The sequence below is a fragment of the Phacochoerus africanus genome, chromosome 3 (assembly GCF_016906955.1).
Source record: "Phacochoerus africanus isolate WHEZ1 chromosome 3, ROS_Pafr_v1, whole genome shotgun sequence".
NCBI lineage: Eukaryota > Metazoa > Chordata > Mammalia > Artiodactyla > Suidae > Phacochoerus > Phacochoerus africanus.
In genome coordinates this window covers 34,682,177-34,703,143 of record NC_062546.1, presented here as the reverse complement: position 1 = coordinate 34,703,143, position 20,967 = coordinate 34,682,177, and the positions used below count along the sequence as shown (strand labels likewise).

General features: G+C 43.9%; 1 protein-coding gene across 5 annotated transcripts in view; it reads right to left on the bottom strand.

The window, feature by feature from the left end:
- The window catches only part of RALGAPA2 (Ral GTPase activating protein catalytic subunit alpha 2), a 271,866-nt gene that overhangs the window by 149,971 nt on the left and 100,928 nt on the right, over positions 1–20,967 (bottom strand). For all 5 annotated transcript variants that reach the window (XR_007133912.1, XR_007133913.1, XR_007133914.1 and 2 more), the window contains 7 exons: positions 20,392–20,529; positions 18,461–18,558; positions 13,685–13,775; positions 11,966–12,142; positions 2,087–2,280; positions 957–1,055; positions 580–735 (listed from right to left, as the gene is read on the bottom strand). Coding sequence is in view for 2 of the 5 variants with exons in the window: in XM_047771595.1 (XP_047627551.1) it covers positions 580–735; positions 957–1,055; positions 2,087–2,280; positions 11,966–12,142; positions 13,685–13,775; positions 18,461–18,558; positions 20,392–20,529 (953 nt within the window). In the remaining 3 variants the exon portion in view is untranslated. The remainder of the gene's footprint in view (positions 1–579; positions 736–956; positions 1,056–2,086; positions 2,281–11,965; positions 12,143–13,684; positions 13,776–18,460; positions 18,559–20,391; positions 20,530–20,967) is intronic.

Genomic DNA, 20,967 nt, shown 5'->3' with positions numbered 1-20,967 from the left:
CCGCACCCCTCGCACATGGAAGTTCCCAGGCCAAGGACCAAAATGGTACCACAGCAGTGATCCAAGCCACAGCAGGGACAACGCCAGATCCTTAACCCACTGTGCCACCAGGGAACTCCACGGTCCTTCTGTTTCAAATGAACCACCGATCACACGCCTTTGAGAGAAATCAGCTCCACACAAAGAGATGTCAGGACCCCTAGCTGATGGCTGAGGTTGTTCACAAAGACATCCTAGCCCCAAAAACAACAGTTTTCAAATGCTTTTGAATGAGTCATTTTCTTCATACAATAGCTAATGTAGACTCCCCCCCAAAAAAAGAGGTTAAGGTTAAGTATTTTTGAGGTTGACCACAGGCAGAACTGGACAGGCTATGGCGGGAAACAGATTTAGCTGGTGAAAGGCAGAGTCAGGGGGGAGAAGCAGCTGGGGCGAGCTTTCGGGAAGACCACGGCCCTGCCGTACGTAGGAGAGCTGCAGCCACCGAGAATGCCCACATTTCGGAGGTGCTCTCACAAGCCCCAACTTAACCTGCCAAGAGTGGCATGCACGACAAGGCCACCACGCGCAAGGAGGTACCTGGTCCTCGCTGGTCAGCCCCAGGTGCATGACAAGGTAAAAATGCACCAGGAAGTCCGAGTTGGGCAGGACGTCCTGGCGTCTGGTCATCATGGCACAGATCAGCTTGTAGGCTTGGAGTTTGCCTTCCTTATACTCGTTTGGCAACGTCGTCGCCTGCCAAGGAGATGGTTAGAGATTTAATCAACTCCAGATGCAGATGCGTTTACTTCTCGGTTTTCCATCAGTTGTTTATGGAGAGGTTTAGGGGATGCAGTGGCTTGAGCAAGACCCAGCCTGTCTTCAGAACATGCAGTCTGGGGCAATTACATTTTTTAAACTCAATTTCAGAAAGGAAGAGGAAATTACAGTAAAGAGATAAACACATATTCACTTGCCTTAAATAGCCATGATGCAAACATTCTGAGTGGTGGGATCAAGGCAGGAGGAGATGGGGAGGACTGGTTATCCAGGCTTATTGCTAGGTTATCCCGTATCTAAACACAAAGAGGAGAATTTTAGGGGATGCGACACACTTAGTTTATCCCAATGATACTTTAATACTATGCTCCGTGGTCAAAGCGCGGCTTCCAATTAAACTTCTGCAAGTTGAGTGGAAAGCTAAAGTATTCACAAGTTTTTCTTTAATCAGGAGACCTATCACCCTTTTGAATTATGTGGTGGTTTTAGATTTAATACAAAACTAGGGCATCGTTTTTCCTTGAATCTTAATGCCTGGAGAGGCGGTCTTGAACTCCAGGGATAAGGATGGTTTCACAAATTGAACTATATAAACATGAATTATGTTTTTGAAAAAAAAAATGTAATAACACAGGGAAAATGAAGGTTGTAAACATAAGCCAGAATGAAAACTGTATATAGTCTAAGATTCTACTTTTTGTATAAATGTGTTTATCTACAAGCTGCACTCACAGCATATGGAGGTTCCCAGGCTAGGGGTCCAATCAGAGCTGCAGTCACCTGTCTACACCACAGCCACAGCAACACGGGATCCAAGCTGCGTCTGCGACCTACCCCATAGCTCATGGCAATGCCGAATCCTTAACCCACTGAGCAATGCCAGGGATCAAACCCGCAACCTCATTGTTCCTAGTGGTTAATGGATTCGTTAACCACTGAGCCACGACGGGAACTCTGAAGATTATATCTTACTACTGGTTTTCTCTGTGGACAGTGAGGTCAATTTTCCTCTCAGCATTTTTCTACATTCTTCAAATTTTGTATAAAACCGGCATCACTTTTATAAAGACAGTAGACTGCTGAATAATATCCCATTCTTTAATATCCTATAGTAATAGTCTACTTAATGCATTAAATGAAATAACTCCGAGGCATTTATAAAATGACCAAACTATACATATCATTATTTATTCTTTGACAGGCAAACGTACCGTGTCTAAACACTTCAACTTTTGTTCCAGCATATGTTCAGAAGTTACATGCAACAGTTTTTATACTAAGTGATAAATCAAGTTTCCCATATTCGAATAAAAACAGCAGGACGTACCTTTGCTAGTTTGTACCAGAGTTCATAGAGATAGCCAAAAACCCTGGCGTGGATCTTGGGTGACTGGATATTATTCACATCTCCAAGGATTCCCAAGACCCTCCGCCAGAGCACAGCGGCCGAGTCTGGGTGCCACCCAGTGAGGGTCCCTCCAGCAATGATGCTGCAGTCGTCTGCGAGGCACTCGCTGCTGTCTGCAAAGAAAAACATGCATTAAGCCTGTAAACACAAGTTTGATCTCCTCATTACTGCCTTTTGTCCTGAATGCAAATTACTGACGCTTGAAAACGTATGTACTGAAAACGTATGTATTCAGATGAAGGGTGAAATGGCTGACACCTTGGAAGAGGAGTGGGAGGGATGAGGAAAGGTCAGATGATTCCAATTCTTCCGACTGAAAGGGCACCTCCCTGGAGATGGCAAAGCAGTCCCTGCAGAGGGCTGTGTAAGCAAGCAGTGCCGGAGGAGGAGGACCTGCCAAGAAAGAAGGTGTCCAGGGAAGGAAGGCCTCATGGCTGGAGGGACATCTGTGGCAGTCATCACTGTTAATTAGAACAAATTTTATCCTTCTTGGATAAGGAGTTTTAAATGCATACAGTTACACTTAGAATGGATAAGCAATGAGGTCCTACTGTACAGCACAGAGAAGGACATCCAAGCTCCTGAGACAGACCACGATGGAAGACGATATGACAAGGGGAATGTATGTACGTGTGTGACTGGGCCACTTCGCTGCACTGAAGAAGTCAGCACAACACTGTAAAATCAACTATACTTTGTAATAAAAAATGTAAGTCAAAAAGTGCATATATACAGTCATGTAATTATCACCATAACCTGCCACCATAATTGACATGGAACAGCCTCATTGCTCCAAAAGTGCCCCTTTATAGCTAGTCCCCTCCTGCTAACCGCTGTCCCAGACAACCACTGCCATTCTCTGTCCCTACGGTGCTGCCTTCTCCAGAAGGTCACATGAATGGAGCCCTTAGAGTAAGCGGCCTTTCTGTCTGGCTTCTCTAACTCAGCATAATGCATTTGAGAGATTCAAACTGTGTGACCACAGGCATCGCAGTGGACCCATCCATCTGACAAAGGACACTTGGCGACTTTCCTGATTTGGGTGACTATAAATAAAGCTGCCATAAGCAACTGTGCAACAGGCTTCTACATGAGCGTGTGCTCACATTTCTCCTTGGTAAGACCAGAATCACAGGACGGCGCAGGTTATTTCTCTGCTCATGCCTTCCTTTGAGTGGACCACGCTGTCTTCACGTATCTGAGCATCTTTGCTCCCTGCCTTGTAAATGCCCAGTTTGGCTGGGTACAGAATTCAGTGCTGGAAACACTTTGCTCCACTTACCTAGTTTTCTTCATAATTTTAAAGGCAACTGCATTCTGATACTTGAACATTTTTTTGGTGAAACTTTATTAACTCTGACAACTTGAGCATCCTCTATTGACACCTAGTATTCAGAAACCTCTTGAGGTGCCCCGGAATTACCTAGTTTCCACCACTGTGGGATCCAGGAGATCCTTTCCACCATAATACTCAAGATTAACTGTACTGTGTAAGTCTTCTCTAGTCTAAGATTTTTTTTTTTTTTCTGCTGAACTCATCAGTTCATGAAAGCTGATGCTAAACTTTCCTATTATGATCGTGGATTTATCAATAGTTCTTGGTAATATTGTCAAATTTGGCTTCATACATCTGGAGGCTATGCAGTTCATGTGACTCAGAATTACTGCTGTCACTAATAAATGACTGACGTCGCTGGAGCTGGACCAGCCGTTGGCCTCTCCTCCCCTCTACCCATGTGTTCACTTATTTACTCAGGGTTCCCTGGATATTACCTAAGAAGGACACCTCCTCTAAACATCATACGTCTGCATTTTATTTCTTCAACTAACCCAAGAGCTTCTGCATTGAACTCTAAGTCCGAATTGTTTATTTCTATTGTAGTTGCTGACTTACTTGATTTTATCTGTCGCATCTTACTTGAGGCTTTCTGCTTAAGTCACGTGTGCTGTGATTCTCTTTTGAATCTTTGGAGGGAGTTTAAAGCGTTGTGTCCCACCCCCACCTCTAACCACCCCCCACCCACCCTCGTCTACCTTGGGTGTTATAAACATAATCACCCTGATCAAAGTTCAACTCCTCAGCCCACACCAGCAAGGATGGGCTGATGCGTGGGCCGATGCATAGGTGATCATCAACCACCCTGTGCCATCCTGGATGCATACGGTGTTGGTGTTCCTAACAGAGAGATGGAAGCACGATCTATGGGAGAGAGGGACTCAAGCCGAGGAACGAAACAGCCAGTGACAGCAGGAGGAGTGACTGTGACAAGGAACCAGGCAGATCCAAGGACGGCAGCGAATGCTTCCTGCACTGCACCCGTGACAGCTGCCAACAGCTTATGATATTAGTTATGGAAAGATCCCAAGACACTGAAACAGAGGATTTTAAAAGGATGGCACACGGTGTCACAGAAAGGCCTTCCCAAACCCAGCAGCACTATGCCTTCTTAGAGCCAAACACGTCTGTATTTCTCACATCAGTATCATAGAACCAACTGAGGAGACAGAAAATCCCAGCTGGATCTCCACACACACGGTGCCTGTGCAAAGAGTAAAAGCCTAATCGTGGGCTTCCTGGGCTCTCTGACTTAGAAAAATCTCTGAAGAGGGTCTCGTCCTTCTAATGCTGAATCTGTAAAGTGAGTGCTGTGTGGTGCCTCCGTCAGTCTGAGAAGCTGTGCTGAAGCTTCGTGAACCTCACAAATCAGCCTAGGCCCCCAGTGAACAAGCAGCATAATCAGTGTTCATTCTTCTCATGAAAAAATGCCATTGTGTCTTTATTTTTTTGTTGTTGTTGCTGTGGTTTTCTCTTGTTTTTTCTTTTTATGGCTGCACCTGCAGCATATGGAAGTTCCTGGGCTGTGGGTCAGATTGGAACTGCAGCTGCCAGTCTACGCCACAGCCACGGCCACGCCATATCTGAGCTGCCTCTTTGACCTGCACAACCGCTCAAGGCAACGCAGGATCCTTCACCCACTGAGTGAGACTGGGAATCAAACCCACATCCTCACGAATACTATGTCAGGTTCTTAACTCACTGAACTATGATGGGTGCTCCTTGAATCCCTTGAGGGGTTAAAAAAAAAAAAAAAAAGTAAGGGGATTAGATGATTGAGAGCTTTGTTTCATCCCCAATCTTCACCCCCTCAATGCAGCATCCATCGAAGATGTAGCTTAGCCTGCAGCCTTTGGGGCATGCTGAGACCTCCTTGAGTGACAGCTCCAAGTAAACAGAGGCCAGGCACCTCATTACCTGCACCTCCCCGCCACCTGCCAACTAAAACATCCTCAGTTACAGAAGGATCACACATAAAAAAAATCTGTTTCAAGACTGTTTTGCTCTCAGGAAAACAGATACCTTAGTGATAAAATTCTAGGCAACATCCCCCATCACATTATTAAAATACAGGGAGAATTTCCCAGGTATCTGAAGTGACTACATATCCAATTATTACTATGAAAATTGTTTTAATGAGTTGAAATGTTTTGCCCGAAATTATTCCACTCATGGCATAAGTAACAGAACAGCTGCTGACATTTTACATGGAGATGGTTCCTCAGTGAAGCGGCATTTAATTAAAAATCGGGATTTGAGAGATTTCAGAAAATTTCACATTCACCTTAAAAACAGCAGTCTATTTTCTTTGTCATGAGCAAGTGAGTATGCTAGCCTAGTATCTTTCTGTTTCATTATTACTAAATGCTATACAGACATTAAAATTTTTTATTAAAGTCAGAAGCCTTGCAAATAAATAAAACTTTATCTTCTTTCTCCAAATACACATAGGAATTTTAATAGAGCAATCTAAAATTTGGAACTTTGCAAATATGCAAAGGATTTTAGCCATGAAATAAGTCTTGGTAACCAGTAAAATAGGCCCTTATGGCCAAATGGCAACTTCACATGGCAGCAATTTTACATAGATTTTCTGGTGTACTGATGCAATGTAGCCGGCACTTTGGAAATGATTTTCCCTTTTGATTTGAAAATTATACCAAAGGCATAAATCTCAATTGAAACACCTCAATTCTGGGACCAGAAAAATCAGGCCTAGACTTTGATGATTAAAAATGGAGAAGCAAGAGTTCCCACTGTGGCTCAGCAGTAACAAACTGGACTAGTAGTCATGAGGACACAGGTTCGATTCCTGGCCTCACTCAGTGAGTTAAGGATCAGGCACTGCCATGAGCTGTGGTGCAGGTCGCAGACGTGGCTTGAATCTGGTGTTGCTGTGGCTGTGTTGTAGGCTGGTGCCTGCAGCTCTGATTCAACCCCTAGCCTGGGAACTTCCATACGCCGTGGGTATAGCCCTAAAAAGAAAAAAAAGTGGAGAAGCAGTGGGTTGGTGCTTTGTGACCATCACTATGGCCTGACTCGACTCTCCTTCCTCACCTGCTTTCCAGGGACACGCAGCATTCATTTTAAAGACCTCAGGAGTTCCCTTCTGGTGCTGTGGGTTAAGGATCTGGCATTGCCTCTATAGCAGCTTGGGTTACTGCTGTGGTGTTGGTCTGATCCCTAGCCTGGGAACTTCCAGAGGCCACAGGTGCAGCCAAAAAAAAAAAAAAAAAAAATTCAAAGGTGAACTACCAATCCCATGGTACTTATCATAGTTATTTTTCTTAGAACACTTCATCTTCAAAGCAGATCAAAGCATGGTAAAAATGCCAAAATCAAGTGCAATGGCAAGAGAATGCTGACAAACCCATTCTTACAAAAATATTTTAGTGGCAGGTAACAGCGATAATTAGAAGCAGAAGCTATAATTAAAAGCAGAAGCAGAAAAAGGATTCCTACAACATTTAGAAGGAGGACTGTAATACAGGTACTAATAAATAAAAGAAATTCTGAAAGTGAATCTCACATATTTTTTTGTCAAAAAAAGGTTCAAATTTAATTGCTGTCTTTAGCCAAATCAAACAACAGCCTGCAGGTTGAGGCTCATTCACTCATTGATTCAAGTATTTACTTTCTCCTCTCCTGCTGTCACTGTTCTAGGAGCCCATGAACATGACCAAGGACGATCCCCATCCTCAAGCTTCTTGCAGTCGGGGGGGAGGGGAGAAGAGGCTGGGGGGGTTATCCCACTGATCCTCTCCCAACTAAAGCTGATTGTGGGAAACCATTTTTTTTTTTTGCTTTTTAGGGCCTCACCTGCAGCACATGGAGGTGTAGCCACCAGCCTACACCGCAACCACAACAATGCCAGAGCCGAGCCACATCTGCAACCTACACCACAGCTCATGGCAATGCCAGATCCTCAACCCACTGAGTGAGGCCAGAATCAAACCTGCGTCCTCACAGATACTAGTCAGATTCATTTCTGATGAGGCACTTACTGAACTTATCTTCAAATGGATCACTGAGCTGACAGAGGCCTGGAAAGGAAGAGCACCAAAGCTGGCCCTTACCCTTTCGCTAGCCCAGAATTCAAGTTTCTCCTACAACAAAAAGAAAGTCTTACTTATGCTGAAGTTGAATTAATGATTGACACTTTTCTTGTGGTTTTTTTTTTTTTCCATCTCATTTAAGAAAAATTTCCCAACCTCAAGGTCTTAAATATATTTTTAGAAGACTTTCTTCCAAAAGTTTAAAATTTTTTCCTTTTTAATATTGAAGTATTTACCCACCTAGAGTTGGCTGTGGCAAGGTGAGGGATTCCCCACTTTCTTCTCTGTGGCTAAAACTGACCCGCAGGCCTTGGTTGAGCCTCAGTTCTTCCCATCACACCTGGACTGCCCCCTGTCACATGTCACAGTCCATGCCAGTGTGGATCCAGCATATGTTTTATACTGCCTACCAATCCTCTGCTGTCTATCCCTGTGATTAAAACACCCTTTAAAGAAATCTCATAGCACTCATCATATTACCTGGTCTCACCAGAATACACCTCTTATCTCTGTCCTCTGGATAAGCTCAAGTCAGGTATGGCTATGAAACACTCATCTTTTGATTTTTCACAGCATCAAAATCAGCATTTCTAGAGGATAAGCTATTTGCTAAATAAGAGATGAGGCCAGCAGCGATACTAATTCTTAGCTCTAGAGTCATAACTACTGCCCCCTCGAAACTCATCAGCTTGGTAGAACAAAACTTAGCCCTGAGTTAATGATGTTTTCTTATTTTTGATGTTTTCGATGCTCTGGCCTCGGGGGTCTTTCTGACCAGCGACCGCTCCTCCCAGGGCTAATTCCTGGAGACAGCAAACAGGGCACCAGGAAGTGTGCCTTTCATGTGCACAACCCTGGATACAAAACCCAGGCCTCCCCACTCCCTCCTCTGTCCAGCTCTTTCCATCAAGCAGACATCCCAGTGCCCTCACCACCCCAGGGCCAGGTGCCAGGCCACCAAGGCCAGCGTCTGTGCTCCAGGGTCCGCTAGGAGCACCCACCTGGTCACCCCAGGTCTGCGTAGCCTGACTTGCCTTCCCTTCCCCGTAGAAACAACACTGCAGGCAGTGGCCCATGTTTTCTTCCTGCCTCCCCACCAACCCTGGCACATGCCCCTTCCAGGCACCCCCTGCATGGCCTGCCGTGCCCCTATTTCTCTACGCTTCCGCCTTCATGACAAGCATCTCCCTGTCTGCCTGTCTTGCCTTAAATCCCAGACAGTTTGAAACAATGCACGATAAATTTAGCTGTTACTTTTCGAAAACAGCTAAATAAGAAAGCAAATATAAGACTAACCTGTTAGTCTGCCAATGATAAAGGAATTTAAGATGTTAGACGCAGTTTATTACCCTGAGCATTTGCTAACTGGTAGGATTATTCAACGAGAAACAGAGATACACGTCAATTGCTGGGTCACGCCTGTTGCATGTCCTAGAGATCAGGCTAACATGAGTTTTATTTTGTCCATTTATGAAGACACTGTCCTCCTGAGAACAGAAAGTTAAATTCAGAACTGTGATAATCCTTCGACCTTATCATATTACAGTTTGTCCTTTCCACAGATGCCGAGGTGAACTATTGAACTGAGTGTACTGATTCTTTCAGGATTTCAAAGAAGAACTAAGTATTTAGGAGTTAATCACAACATAGAGAGCATCATATAAAATTACCTCGCCCAAGCTTATTAAACTGAGCTGCCCCATGCATGATCTGAGGTGGGATCAGAGCTAATCTTTCCAGAGGACAGACTAAAGATGTAATCACCCAATTTTCTTTATTTCAATAAAAGTAATTAAAACCAGTCTTGTTTAAGTAAATTCAACTTGTGGAAGGTTCACTGTTGCCTTCCATAAAACCATGACGACAATTTCCCTTGGATGATCTATCCGCTAGACCCAAAGAAGCCATCTATTCCATAAACGTATTAATCATTCCCAAATAGTTTAAAGGGTTTGCAGTTGCAATTTTAACAGCAGCGTAAAAGAAAGGAGACGCGGCTCTGGACTTGGCATCAAAATGCTCTGGGAGCTGGCTGCAACGCTGACACTTATTTTCTAGGGAGACAGCACGATTTCTCTGGGTCTCAGCTTCTACATCTCTGACACGGAATGTCTAAGACGTGCTTTGCATACCGCGAGAATCGAAGAGGACTTCTCAGAGTTCTTTGCAAACTGTTAAACTCTGTAAGTTTCTAGTGTTATCATCCCAAATCAAAAGCATTATATATATCCAGGTAGCATTACATATAAAAAGAATTTTCAATCCTTTCTAAAAGAACCCCAAATTTGAGAAGCGCAGATTCTACCCAATAATCCATAAAATTGAAGCACATGAACTTTGCCAATGGTTCTCTCATTGACTCTGTATGGCTTCCACCACTGGCAGATGTGAGTTCTTAGACCAAAAATGTCCACTGTCTCTTAGGGCACCACAGAGTTACTCGTCACAACTAATGGGTTTGTTTCTCTTTGTTAGTTTTTTCTAGTCTTAATTAAAATACACATTAAGATCATTCCTCTTGGTCTTATAGAAGACTTTATCCAACACCATTTCTCTATGTACATTTTATGAAATTTTTTTCTTTATTCTTCTTCTTTTTTTTTTTTTTCTGGCTATGCCCATCATATGGAAGATCCCTGGGCCAGGGATTGAACCCAAGCCATAACAGCAACCGGAGTTCCTGTGGGGACAATGCTAGATCCTTAATCACTGCACCATAAGGGAACTCCTAAATGTTATGAAGTTTTAATGTTACTCCATCAGGAACGTCCAAAAACCATCAGAGATTGGTTAAATTTTATAACATAATTAATGAAAACCAGTTCACCTGGTTTAAAAAAAAACCAAGGTAAAACTTTAGCCTTTATTTCTAACTTGAAAATGATCTTTGGCATTCTAACACCACTTTTTACACAACACGTGCTTTGTGATTGGCTACACAACAGCTGATACAAGATGTCCATGGATGTGTGAATACACTGGGCCAGGAGGACACGCCTGTCTCCATTGCCCACGCTGAGGTCCTAAGAACAGCAGTCTCTCCTGACACTCAGCAAAACAAAGCAAAAAAAAAAAAAAAAAAAAGAGGAGTTCCCAACATGGCTAAGAGGAAACGAATTTGACTAGTATCTATGCTGATGCAGGTTCGATCCCTGGCCTTGCTCAGTGGGTTAGGCTCTGGTGTTGCCATGAGCTGCAGTGCAGGTCGCAGACGTGACTTAGATCTGGTGTTGCTGCGGCTGTGGTGTAGGGCAGCGGCTATAGCTCCGATTAGACCCCTAGCCTGGGAACCTCCATATGCCATGGGTGCGCCCCTAAAAAAGACCAAAAAAAAAAAAAAACACCTCCTCCTTGGTGTCCCCATTCTCACTTGTCACGCAAGCGAGGGACCTGGGCCTGCAGAAGTTCCCTTTTCCAGGGTCACACAATGCATGTGTGTCTGCGTGTATGCACGCACATGAACAGCTAAAACTGCAGAGTGCTTCCGCACACACACTGCTCTGTGCACTCGGTATCAACATTCACTCATAGATTCTTGCAGCTACCCTAGAATAAGGACTATTACTACCCTCACTCTACAAAAGAGGAACTGAAGGACAGAGAGATTAACAGCCCAAGGCCACCCAGCAATTCCTTGGCAGAGCCTGGATGCTGACCCAGAAAGTTCAGCTCTATAATCTATTCATGAATCTTAGAAATACAACAAAAACTCTAGGGAAAAAAGCTGCAAAAAATACAGAGCATGACAACGGTTTTGAAAAGCTTAAAACCAAAATTAAATGATATATTGTTTGAGGAGACAGATATATGTGGTAGAACTATAAAGAAGTTAAGGGAATGATTATTTAAAAAAACTGGGGACAGGGTCACAGGATGAGGGGAGAAGGGCCTCTTGGGAGCCTCATTGTTTTGGCAGCTATTCTGTTTTCTACGCTGGCCAGTAGGCTCACTGCTGTTCATTTTACTACTATGGCTCAAACTCACACACAACTTACCAGGCTCGTACCAAATATTTTATAGTGAAATTAAAGAAAACAGTAATCGATAAGCTTTTCAAGTCCTTTAACTTGATTCTGGATTGATGACACACGTAGGTTGGATGAATCACACTTGCCTGTTTCCAGAGTAAAGCAGATCTGGTCAGGGACGTCCAAGGCTTGGCATGAGTATCAGTCACTCCCTCCTGTGCGGGACAGTGGCCACTGGCACACCTCCTCCCTTTCTGGACCCTGTTTCTAGAACCCTCTCCATACAGGACTCTGATTATGAACAGGGCTTGGGACTGGCAGCCTAATGTGGGTGGAGGTAGCCCTCTGCATCACTGTGCTGAAAGACCCCCAGAGTTCTTGGAAACCATGGGATACCCCAACCGTGAACAGCAGCACCTCTTTTCACAGTCACAGGTACCTGTTACGTGTGAAGCATCCGTAGGACTCAGCTGTAGCCAGTGGCGGGCGTCAGAGTCGGTCACAGCATCCGTGGGAGTGTTCAGGTCCGGGTCTTCCTCGTAGGTCTGCCACGGGCTTAAGGACAGCTCTGTGTCAGTGCCATAGCCCAGACCTGTGTCACTGCCAACACTGTCACCTGGCACAAGGGGAGACACGGTCTGAAATGACAACCAGCAGGGAATTGGAACGTTCACCACCCTGGTACACAGAGAACTAAACGTGGAGACCCGCAGGAATCATTCAGGGGATGGGGGCTCAGAAGGTGCTAGTGGGGGCTCCTGGCCAATGAAACAAAGCTTCCAAGGATGGAGCATGGGCATCCCTGCTGTGATGCAACAGGATCAGCAGCATCTTGGGAGCAAGGGGATGCAGGTTCGACCCTCGGCCCACCACAGGGGGTTAAAGAGTCAGCATTGCTGCAGCTGTAGCATAGGTCACAAGTGCGGCTCAGATCTGATCCCTGGCTCTGGGATTCCATATGCCACAGAGTGGCCAAAAAAGAAAAAAAAAAAAAAAAAGGGTGGAGCATGAACAATCACTGTGGGCTCCTTTTCACCCAAGGAACTTCACCTGTGTTAAAGGTGCTTTAACTAAGTTTTCAAGAGGCTTTAAGTGAGTTCTCCCACACAAGCAAATGATCACACTGCAAGTCCTGAAGTTTTCTACCACAACTTATTCAACTGCAAAACAGATGTGAGTGGAAGAGCACGAGACAAACTGATTCCAACACAAATGCCAGTTTATTCTGCCAGCGGCAAGAGCCTGAGGAATCTCTACACCTCGAGCCCAAGATCTGGACCCACAGCTGGGGTGATTCGGCCAGGAGCACTGGGAGACGAGGCCTCCCCCACAAAAGATTTTCTCCAATAGAAATTCTCCCTTTAAATGCTAAAAAGTGTTTGTTTGTCCTGATACAATGATGCTTTCAAAGGCCTTCTAGGGCTATTTAGTCTGACCCAAAACAGCCCCAGCTGGCCCACACCCCGCGTCTCTGGTCTGCTCTGGAAGGGCCTCGGGTGCTTCCTCCCACAGGTACCCCAGTTATGTGTTGCATCTGCTGCTGATGGTCCCCTGGCCTTGGCACTTCTCATCTCCTGTCTTCTCATCCCTTGCAGACATAGACAGCTGTCCCAGTCACCAACCTGCTGGGTTCCGAACTTGGCCTGCCCCAGGACTCCAGAGGTGGAGCCTAGGAGGGGCTCTGTGTCCCCTACTGAGAACCACCCAGGGGGCTGGCAGGGACCCCAGGGAAGCATTTCACAGTACATGATGGTGCATCTCAGCACCCCGATCAAACGTCTCTGAGATACTTGACCAGGGACGGTCAAGGCACTTCTGCAGCTTTCTGTTCCTAGCCTGCGGGAACGTCCTAGGGAAGAGCATTTTTCCTTCTGCGTCTGTCTGCTCGCCCAGCCGTCAGCCTAGGTTGTGCTTCTTCCCTGGAGAGAGGCCCAGGGCTGGAAAGACAGGCCTCTAAGGAACAGCTAATGGACTGGAACCGTTTTATTGCATGTGTGGACTAACTACTCATCAATCCTGAGGTCTCAGGAATAAAAACACCCCATTTCCCAATCACGCGTTCTGATAACAAGATACCATTCGAGTTCTGCTTCAAAAGCAAACAAAATACATCAACGCTGAAGTCGGAGGAACACAGACGGCCTTTCCTGTCACTTACTCTTCTGTCTTTCCCGACATTTTCCTTGCGTCTGCGGCAAATCATCTTTTAAATCCAACTCTGCAGGGCTGCTGCTTCTTCGAACTGAGATCTTCAGACAGAAAGACAGTGCATTTGTTACAGGAAAGTTTTAATTTTTACAAGACTGTTAAGTTTCCAGCCCACATTTTTAAAGAAAAAGAGCTATAATAATAGCAACAACAACAAAAAAATGACATTTTCCATTTGAAGGATACGTGTCCACAAATTACAACTGAACTATAAGTTACTCGAGATCTGAAATTTAAGGCTTCTACTTCGTCAGTTGACATCCGATAAAAACGCTCTTCTGAGAAAGGATGCCATGTTAGACAGAAGTTACTTATTTTAAAGTTCTACTTGTCCTGCTGCTCGAACACATGTGACTAACAGATGGAGGCCTGGGTGGCGAGTGTGCTGGGAGGGAAGACGTGAGCTCCGCCCAGACCCCTAAGGGTCAACCCAGTGCCAGCTCTGGACCGCAGGTTAAAGACTGAGACTAAGACACTGGGAGGCAACGGGCATCCTCTAAAATGTATACCACTTGCTTGGAAAGACAATACATACACAAAGAACACAAAATGATTACAATGTCTACTGGCAAAACAGGCAAGTAAACTCTCTGTAAAAGGGAAGCAGAAGAAAGTGTTACCTTGATTGGCTCAGAGCGACAGGAGGGCTGCTGGAGAAGGCAACAGACATGAGGTGGTAGAGAGAAGGCAGGAGGGGGTTCAAGGCAGGAAGCACTGAGCAATCAGCAAGTTCTACGTGCAGGAAAAGAAGCCGATTATAGCAGGCGGTGCAGGGCGGTCAGGTGAAGAAGGAAAGTGGTGAGAGGAAAAGGCGACCACCTCCTGCGAGAGGCGGCTGCCGGTGGGCCTCCAACATCAGGCTTGGGGGTTCAACCCAATACTGACAAAGGGAGCGACTGCATGTTGTAGACAACAGCTCACTGTGATTAAAAACATAACCAGAAAGATAAGTTGCGTAGCTATGTGTGGGACAGAGTTAAGAAGAAGGCTGCTCTGGAACTAAGGGAATTCAGGAAGGAGCAAATAAGCTTTTGAAGGTAGAAAAGGAGAAGAGAAGATGAATAAGAAAATGCCGCAGAGTGACAGGCAAGAGCTTATGTGAGCGCTTACGTAAGGGCTGTACATGAGAGTGGAAGAAAATTAAATCACAAGAGGATATGAATCTAGGCGACCATGAGAATGATTTGATGAAGGAGGAAAAGGAGGGAAAGAGGAAAGGAAGGCAGGGGGGAGTGAGGGAGGATGATGGACAGAGGAACTTGAGAGAGTTTTCGATTATCTTAATTTTCATCTTCGGGCTGAACACCTAGAGAATCTATTCCAAGTGTGCAAAAAAATCCACGACAGGTGAGATGAAGGATACAGCCAGAAATGAAGATTTATAATATATTTAAGGCCCCCTAGTTCAGAGGGTGCAAAAAAAAAATGGGATGCAATGAGCCAACTAAAAGAATGAATGTTAAACAAACACATGAAAAGGGGAGACTACGGTGTACCATTAAAAGAATAATTATTAAGCTGAAACACAGAAGTGGGCGGTGAATAAATTATTTAGAAGATTAACAGTATATGGAAAAATATTACTCGGCCTTGGAGAAGGATGATATACATCCAATATGATGATGGAAATACACCCAGGATATTTCCTTAATTGGAAAGCAGAATGCAAGCTCTTCTGCTTCTGACTCTGAGAGACAAACTATCCTCCCAACCACAGAACTAGAACCTAAATAAAACTTTGGGGCGCATGGGTAGCAAAATAAACCAAGTGATCCGCTCTCTCTCCCCACCCCCAAAGTGAACAGAAACCAGGGCAGTGAAATAGGGTGACCTCAGGGGTAAATTTAATGGTACCCTTTCAATGGCAAAAGGACCAAGACTCCAGGATTGAAGGAGCAACCCCTATTTCATGGAAGAAGCAGATGCCAGTGTTGTCCTGGTGAAGCTTCATCACTTCAGACATCTAGGTTTTCTGTAGATCAGGATCAGTCAACTAGGAACTCACAATCAAAGACCACCAAACACCAAAGGAAATAAATCAACCACTATGCACGAGAGTATCAGAGACAATAAGTATCAGATTTCGGTTTCATCCCTACCCCTCGAGGATTTCAGATAATCAGATAAAGAATTGAGAGCTGCAATCTGTGACTCTTTTAAAGGAAGAAAAGATGGGAATTACCAAAATGAGCAAGCAGTGAGAGATTATTAGAGATTACAAGATACACTTGAAAAGAATTAACCTGAACTTTCAAAAGTAAAAAGTGTAATTGTTGAACCAAGAGTATTAAGCAGCAGATTATTTATGAGTAAGGAGAGGAGTACTGAACTGAATGAAAGACAGATCTGATGAAGTACCCAAAATGGAAAATATGAAAGGGAGCTTAACAGACAAATTAGAAAGAATGAGAAAATCTAAATATATGTCTACCCAGAATTCCAGAAGAGCAGAGAGAAGAAAAAAGAGGCAATGTTTGAAGAAATGATTACCCCAAATTTTCCAGAAACAATGGAAGAAGAAGTATTCACAGATACATGGCACACAGCATATCTGGAGGAAAAAAAAAAAAGGCAAAATGTATAAACCAAAAAAAAAATGCACCTGAAGATACTGTGGTGCAACTGGAGGACAAGGACAAAGAATAACAAGGAACAACAAACAGAGAGGATGGACAGAAGACTTCTCAACAGCAACAATGAAAGACAAAAGACAGTAGAAAAACAGCTTTCATTAGAAAAAGGAGGGGGAGGAAGAAGGAAGTTGAGGAATTACGGAAATTAAGATGCTGCAGGACTGTCCAGAGAGACAGATAAACAATGACTCAAGAAGCACCAAAATAAAGCCTCACATATCTGGAAAACAGTATATAGGAGACAAAGGTGAAGGTAGCATTTCAGATCAATAAAGGAAAAACGAATTCAAAATATAGGGCCCAGGACAAGAGGTCATCCACGTGGCCAAAAAAATGAAACTGGATCCCTACCTCATCCCATAAACATCAACTCCAGGTAGATGAAAGACTTCAATGTACAGAGCGAAACTAAAACACTTGCGACAACAAGGTGAGTATTTTTATCCCTGTGGAGTCAGAATTTTAAAATGTTCATAAAACTCAACCACAAAAATGATAATCAAGAATATGAAAATTAAGAACTTTCATATCAGAAAACAAAGAGAAAGTGAAAATATAAGCCACACACTGGAGAAAGGTATTTGCCAGAAACGTAACCAAGATAGGATCATTTATTCAGACTATATAAAGAATTAGTACAAGTAAAAAAGGCAGACCAACAGGAAAATGGAAAAGACATCAGTAGTTAAAACACATATGGTCAACCAACATCTGGAAAGATTTTCAACTTTATTAGGAATCTGAGAAATACAAGATAAAATGAGATCCCATTTTCACCTACTTGACTCAAAAGATTTTAAATCTGAAGCCAGAAAGTGTTGGCAAGAATGAGAATGGATGGGAACTCTTCACACACTGCTGGTAGAAACCTAAGTTTTAACCACTTTGGGAAAAGACAGTCTCTTGTAAAGAAAAACATTCTTCACTCTGTGACTCCTAGAGAGCACTGCAGAGAAAACACCAAACATGTAGATGCTGAAACATAAGAATGAACGTGGGATCATCTTTCATTAAAAAAAAAAAAAAAGATGTAAAACAATCTAAATTTCCATCACCAGAAGAATGGAAAGTAAATGGTAAATTCCCAGTGGAATATCACATGGCAGAGGAAACAATGAACTAGGGCGTTGGGGCCACAACTCAGACTTGGAAATAATGCATGAACAAAGCAGTAAGATCACTTTTATAAACTTTAAAAATAAGGAAAAACTGAAGGATAGATGGTTTGGAGATGCATACGTTTAGAGCGAAACTACAGAGCAAAGAAAGGGCAGGATAAACACAAAGCCAACAGAGCTGCTCTCAGAGGGACCAGGAAGCAGCTCTCGGACCATGGCAACAACGCAGCCAATATTCCAGCTCCTAGGCTGGTGGTGCGTCTGCGGGTGTTTATCTGATTGCTGAAATACACACACATCATAAACGCATCTATACAGAATGTGCACACACAGACAGGCTGAAATATGCCCTTTAATCAAATCAAGACAGGACATTCAATCTTGCAGACGGGGGTGGGGGGGGGGGACTTTCTTTGTTCATCTTGTACCTTTCTGAGATGGCTGAGTTTTCTATTCATATGCACTAAATTTTTTTTTTAAATGAATAAATGGGAATTATCTGCATGCATCAGTTAGGGCTACTTTTTAATTTTCTTTATATATTTTTTTAAAGTAATAAATGCTATTTTACATTTTAAAAAAGAAAGAAACCGTAATGGACTTCTGCCTAAACTCACTTAATCTAGGGTTCATGTCAGGAGGAGGCGGCCACCTCAAGTGACATCAGGAATGGGGAGTGAACGTTCGCTTGATAGACAACGATACTCACTCAAAAACAGGGAGTGCACATACAGGCCCTGTGGTAAATTCTGTTTTCATGCTCACTTTTTCCCTATTTTTGTAATGTGACTGCAATTTTACATAGAAAACAAGCAAGACTTTAAATGATATCAAGGTCATTTGGCCCTAAAACACATCTAAATAGAAAAAAAAAATTTTTTTTAATGATTACTTCTACTTAAAAATATATGTATTGTGCCAATACGCTGTACGTTTACTTTCAATGACAAATGTATACAGTTGGGAATGTCTTACTGTGATCCCATCGTGTTCTTTCTTCGTGTGTCCTTTGCTCTCCTGAACAGGCCTGGGCTCTGAAGAACTCACACTCTGTGTATCTCCTACATTCTGACCTGGAGGTTTGGAGGGAAAAAGCAACAGCACGAATATTTCAGGTGGTAAAACTGGAAAAAAGATTTTTTTTTTTTTTTTCTTTGTATGGCCACATCTGCGGCATACGGAAGTTCCAGGGCTAGGAGTCAAATTGGAGCCACACATGAGACCTACACTGCAGCTTACAGCAAACACCAGATCCTTAATCCACTGAGCAAGGCCAGGGATCAAACATCCTCATGGACACCACTTGTCATGTTCTTAACCTGCTGAGCCACAACGGGAACTCCCAGGAAATGATTTTTGTACATAGATAACTACTAAGTTTGGATAGCCTGACATGTGAAAACAAGAGTTATGGGTCCAGCGCACTGGAAGCCCATGGGTCACGTCTGCTCCGTAGACCTGGTGTCTGACACACAGAGCGCGTCACTGTCCCACTTTACGTTACACGGGGGATGGAGATAAAAAGTGGCCTGGGGCCCTTTTTACGAGTCAGCCAGGTGAGCTGCTGGGAAAAGGGAGCAGTGAGGTGGCTCAGGGCTGCTGGCAGAGAAGGCACCGGAAACCAGCAGTGGGAATAGAAAAGGGACCATCACCACCAAGCTTGCCGACACCAAAAAAGTCATATTCTATGAGTAATTTGGGGCCAATCAATTTGAAAAAACAAAACAAAGCAAAACGCATGAATTGAACAAATTCCTACGGGAAAAAAACACAACTGATCAAAATTAAGACAGGAAAAGGAAAACATGAATAGTCTTAGAACGCTTTAAAAATTTGAATAGGGACTTCCCGTTGTGGCTCAGAGGTAATGAACCCAACCAGAATCCATGAGGACACTGGCCTCGCTCAATGGGTTAAGGATCCAGCACTGCTGTGAGCTGTGGTGTAGGCCAGCAGCTGCAGCTCTGATTTGACCCCTAGCCTGGGAACTTCCATGTGTCTCCATGGGTGTCACCCTAAAAAAACAAACAAACAAACAAAAGAAACATAAAAATAAAAATCTGAATAGCATTTTTAAATCTTCCTACAAGAAAACTCCAGGGAATGAAGGAATTCTACCAAATACCTAAGAGAAAAACTATAATAATCTTACACAAGAGAAAAGAAAATCCTTCAGATAATACATTTCTCAAAATATTTTTACTGTATTTTCTGATGAGGGAGCCAGACCCTAAAATTAAGGATGATGCAATGGCGGGACTGGGTCTAACCTAACTCATGAAATGAAAACGAAGTAAGTTCACTGTCACCAGACACAACGTAAACATGTGCTTTCATTGTAAAATATGCATTAGTCCCAGTTTACAGGTCTAACCACCTGCCGCAGTGCCTTCCACACCTGTTGCTACTGAAAGGTGGTGGAGAAACTGTGTAGATGAACACTATTTCACGTTACTGTTCGCAACCGCAGCAGAGTCCACAAGCTGCTATTAAACTTTTTCACAGGTCTGGGCAGCCTTGCGTTCTCACTGTTGAGCCTCACGGCTCTTCACACAGCCCTTTCCCCCATCCCGCCTCCGCGCCTACGCCCCGACTTCCCCCCCTCCCTCGCCTGTGGTGAACATTCTCTGCCTCCCGCCTACTCCAGCCACTTCGAGTCCTCGAACATACCACACTTGCAGGACGTGTGCACACATGCGAGCATGCACACACACACACACACACACACAATTCAGATAGTTTAAAATAACCCCTGACAATATGATGTTGTCAGAAATCACATCCTCACAATCAACCTAGTAAATGCCCTTGAAATAGTTAGGATAAATGGAGAAAGCCACACAAACACACAGCCTCTTCCTGGCCAGACTCTCTGGTCCCGTGTGAGTACTGGAAGCTCCTGGTACCTGGCGGGGCATCTGCACCCAGTGGCTCCGTGACGTCAGGGGAGCTGCTGCTCCGAACCATTCGTTGCTGCTCGTCCGCCGCCTGGGCCCCCGGCTCCGCCGCAGGTGCACTTTCCTGCTGCGGGCACTCCTCCACTTCTGTGGGCATCAATACAAAACGGGCAGGGGTGTATTTTAAGCTTTTAAAAAAATGAATTCACTATTAAAACAACTGATTCTGAAAATGTGGTTTTAGGCACTTTTCCCCACGAAATTGTGCATTTACATCACAAAGCTTTCTATGCTCGTTAACAGTAATATTCCACTCCAAGAATCCATTTTCCTTTTAAGTCCTACAAAGCATTTTTTTTTTTCAATCAAAGTGAAGGGGGGGAAAAAAGAGAGAGAGAGAGAAAGCAGAATGGCTGAGCACTGTAAAAGCCACTGAGTTTCAGGGACAGGCATGCCAGGGGACAAGGGATCCAGGAGATGCAGGGACAGGTGCATACATTTGAGAGAGGAACATCACACACACAAAAGAAAGATAAAGGAAACAGGAATTTCAACTCCATTATTTCTTTTAACAGATAAATACGC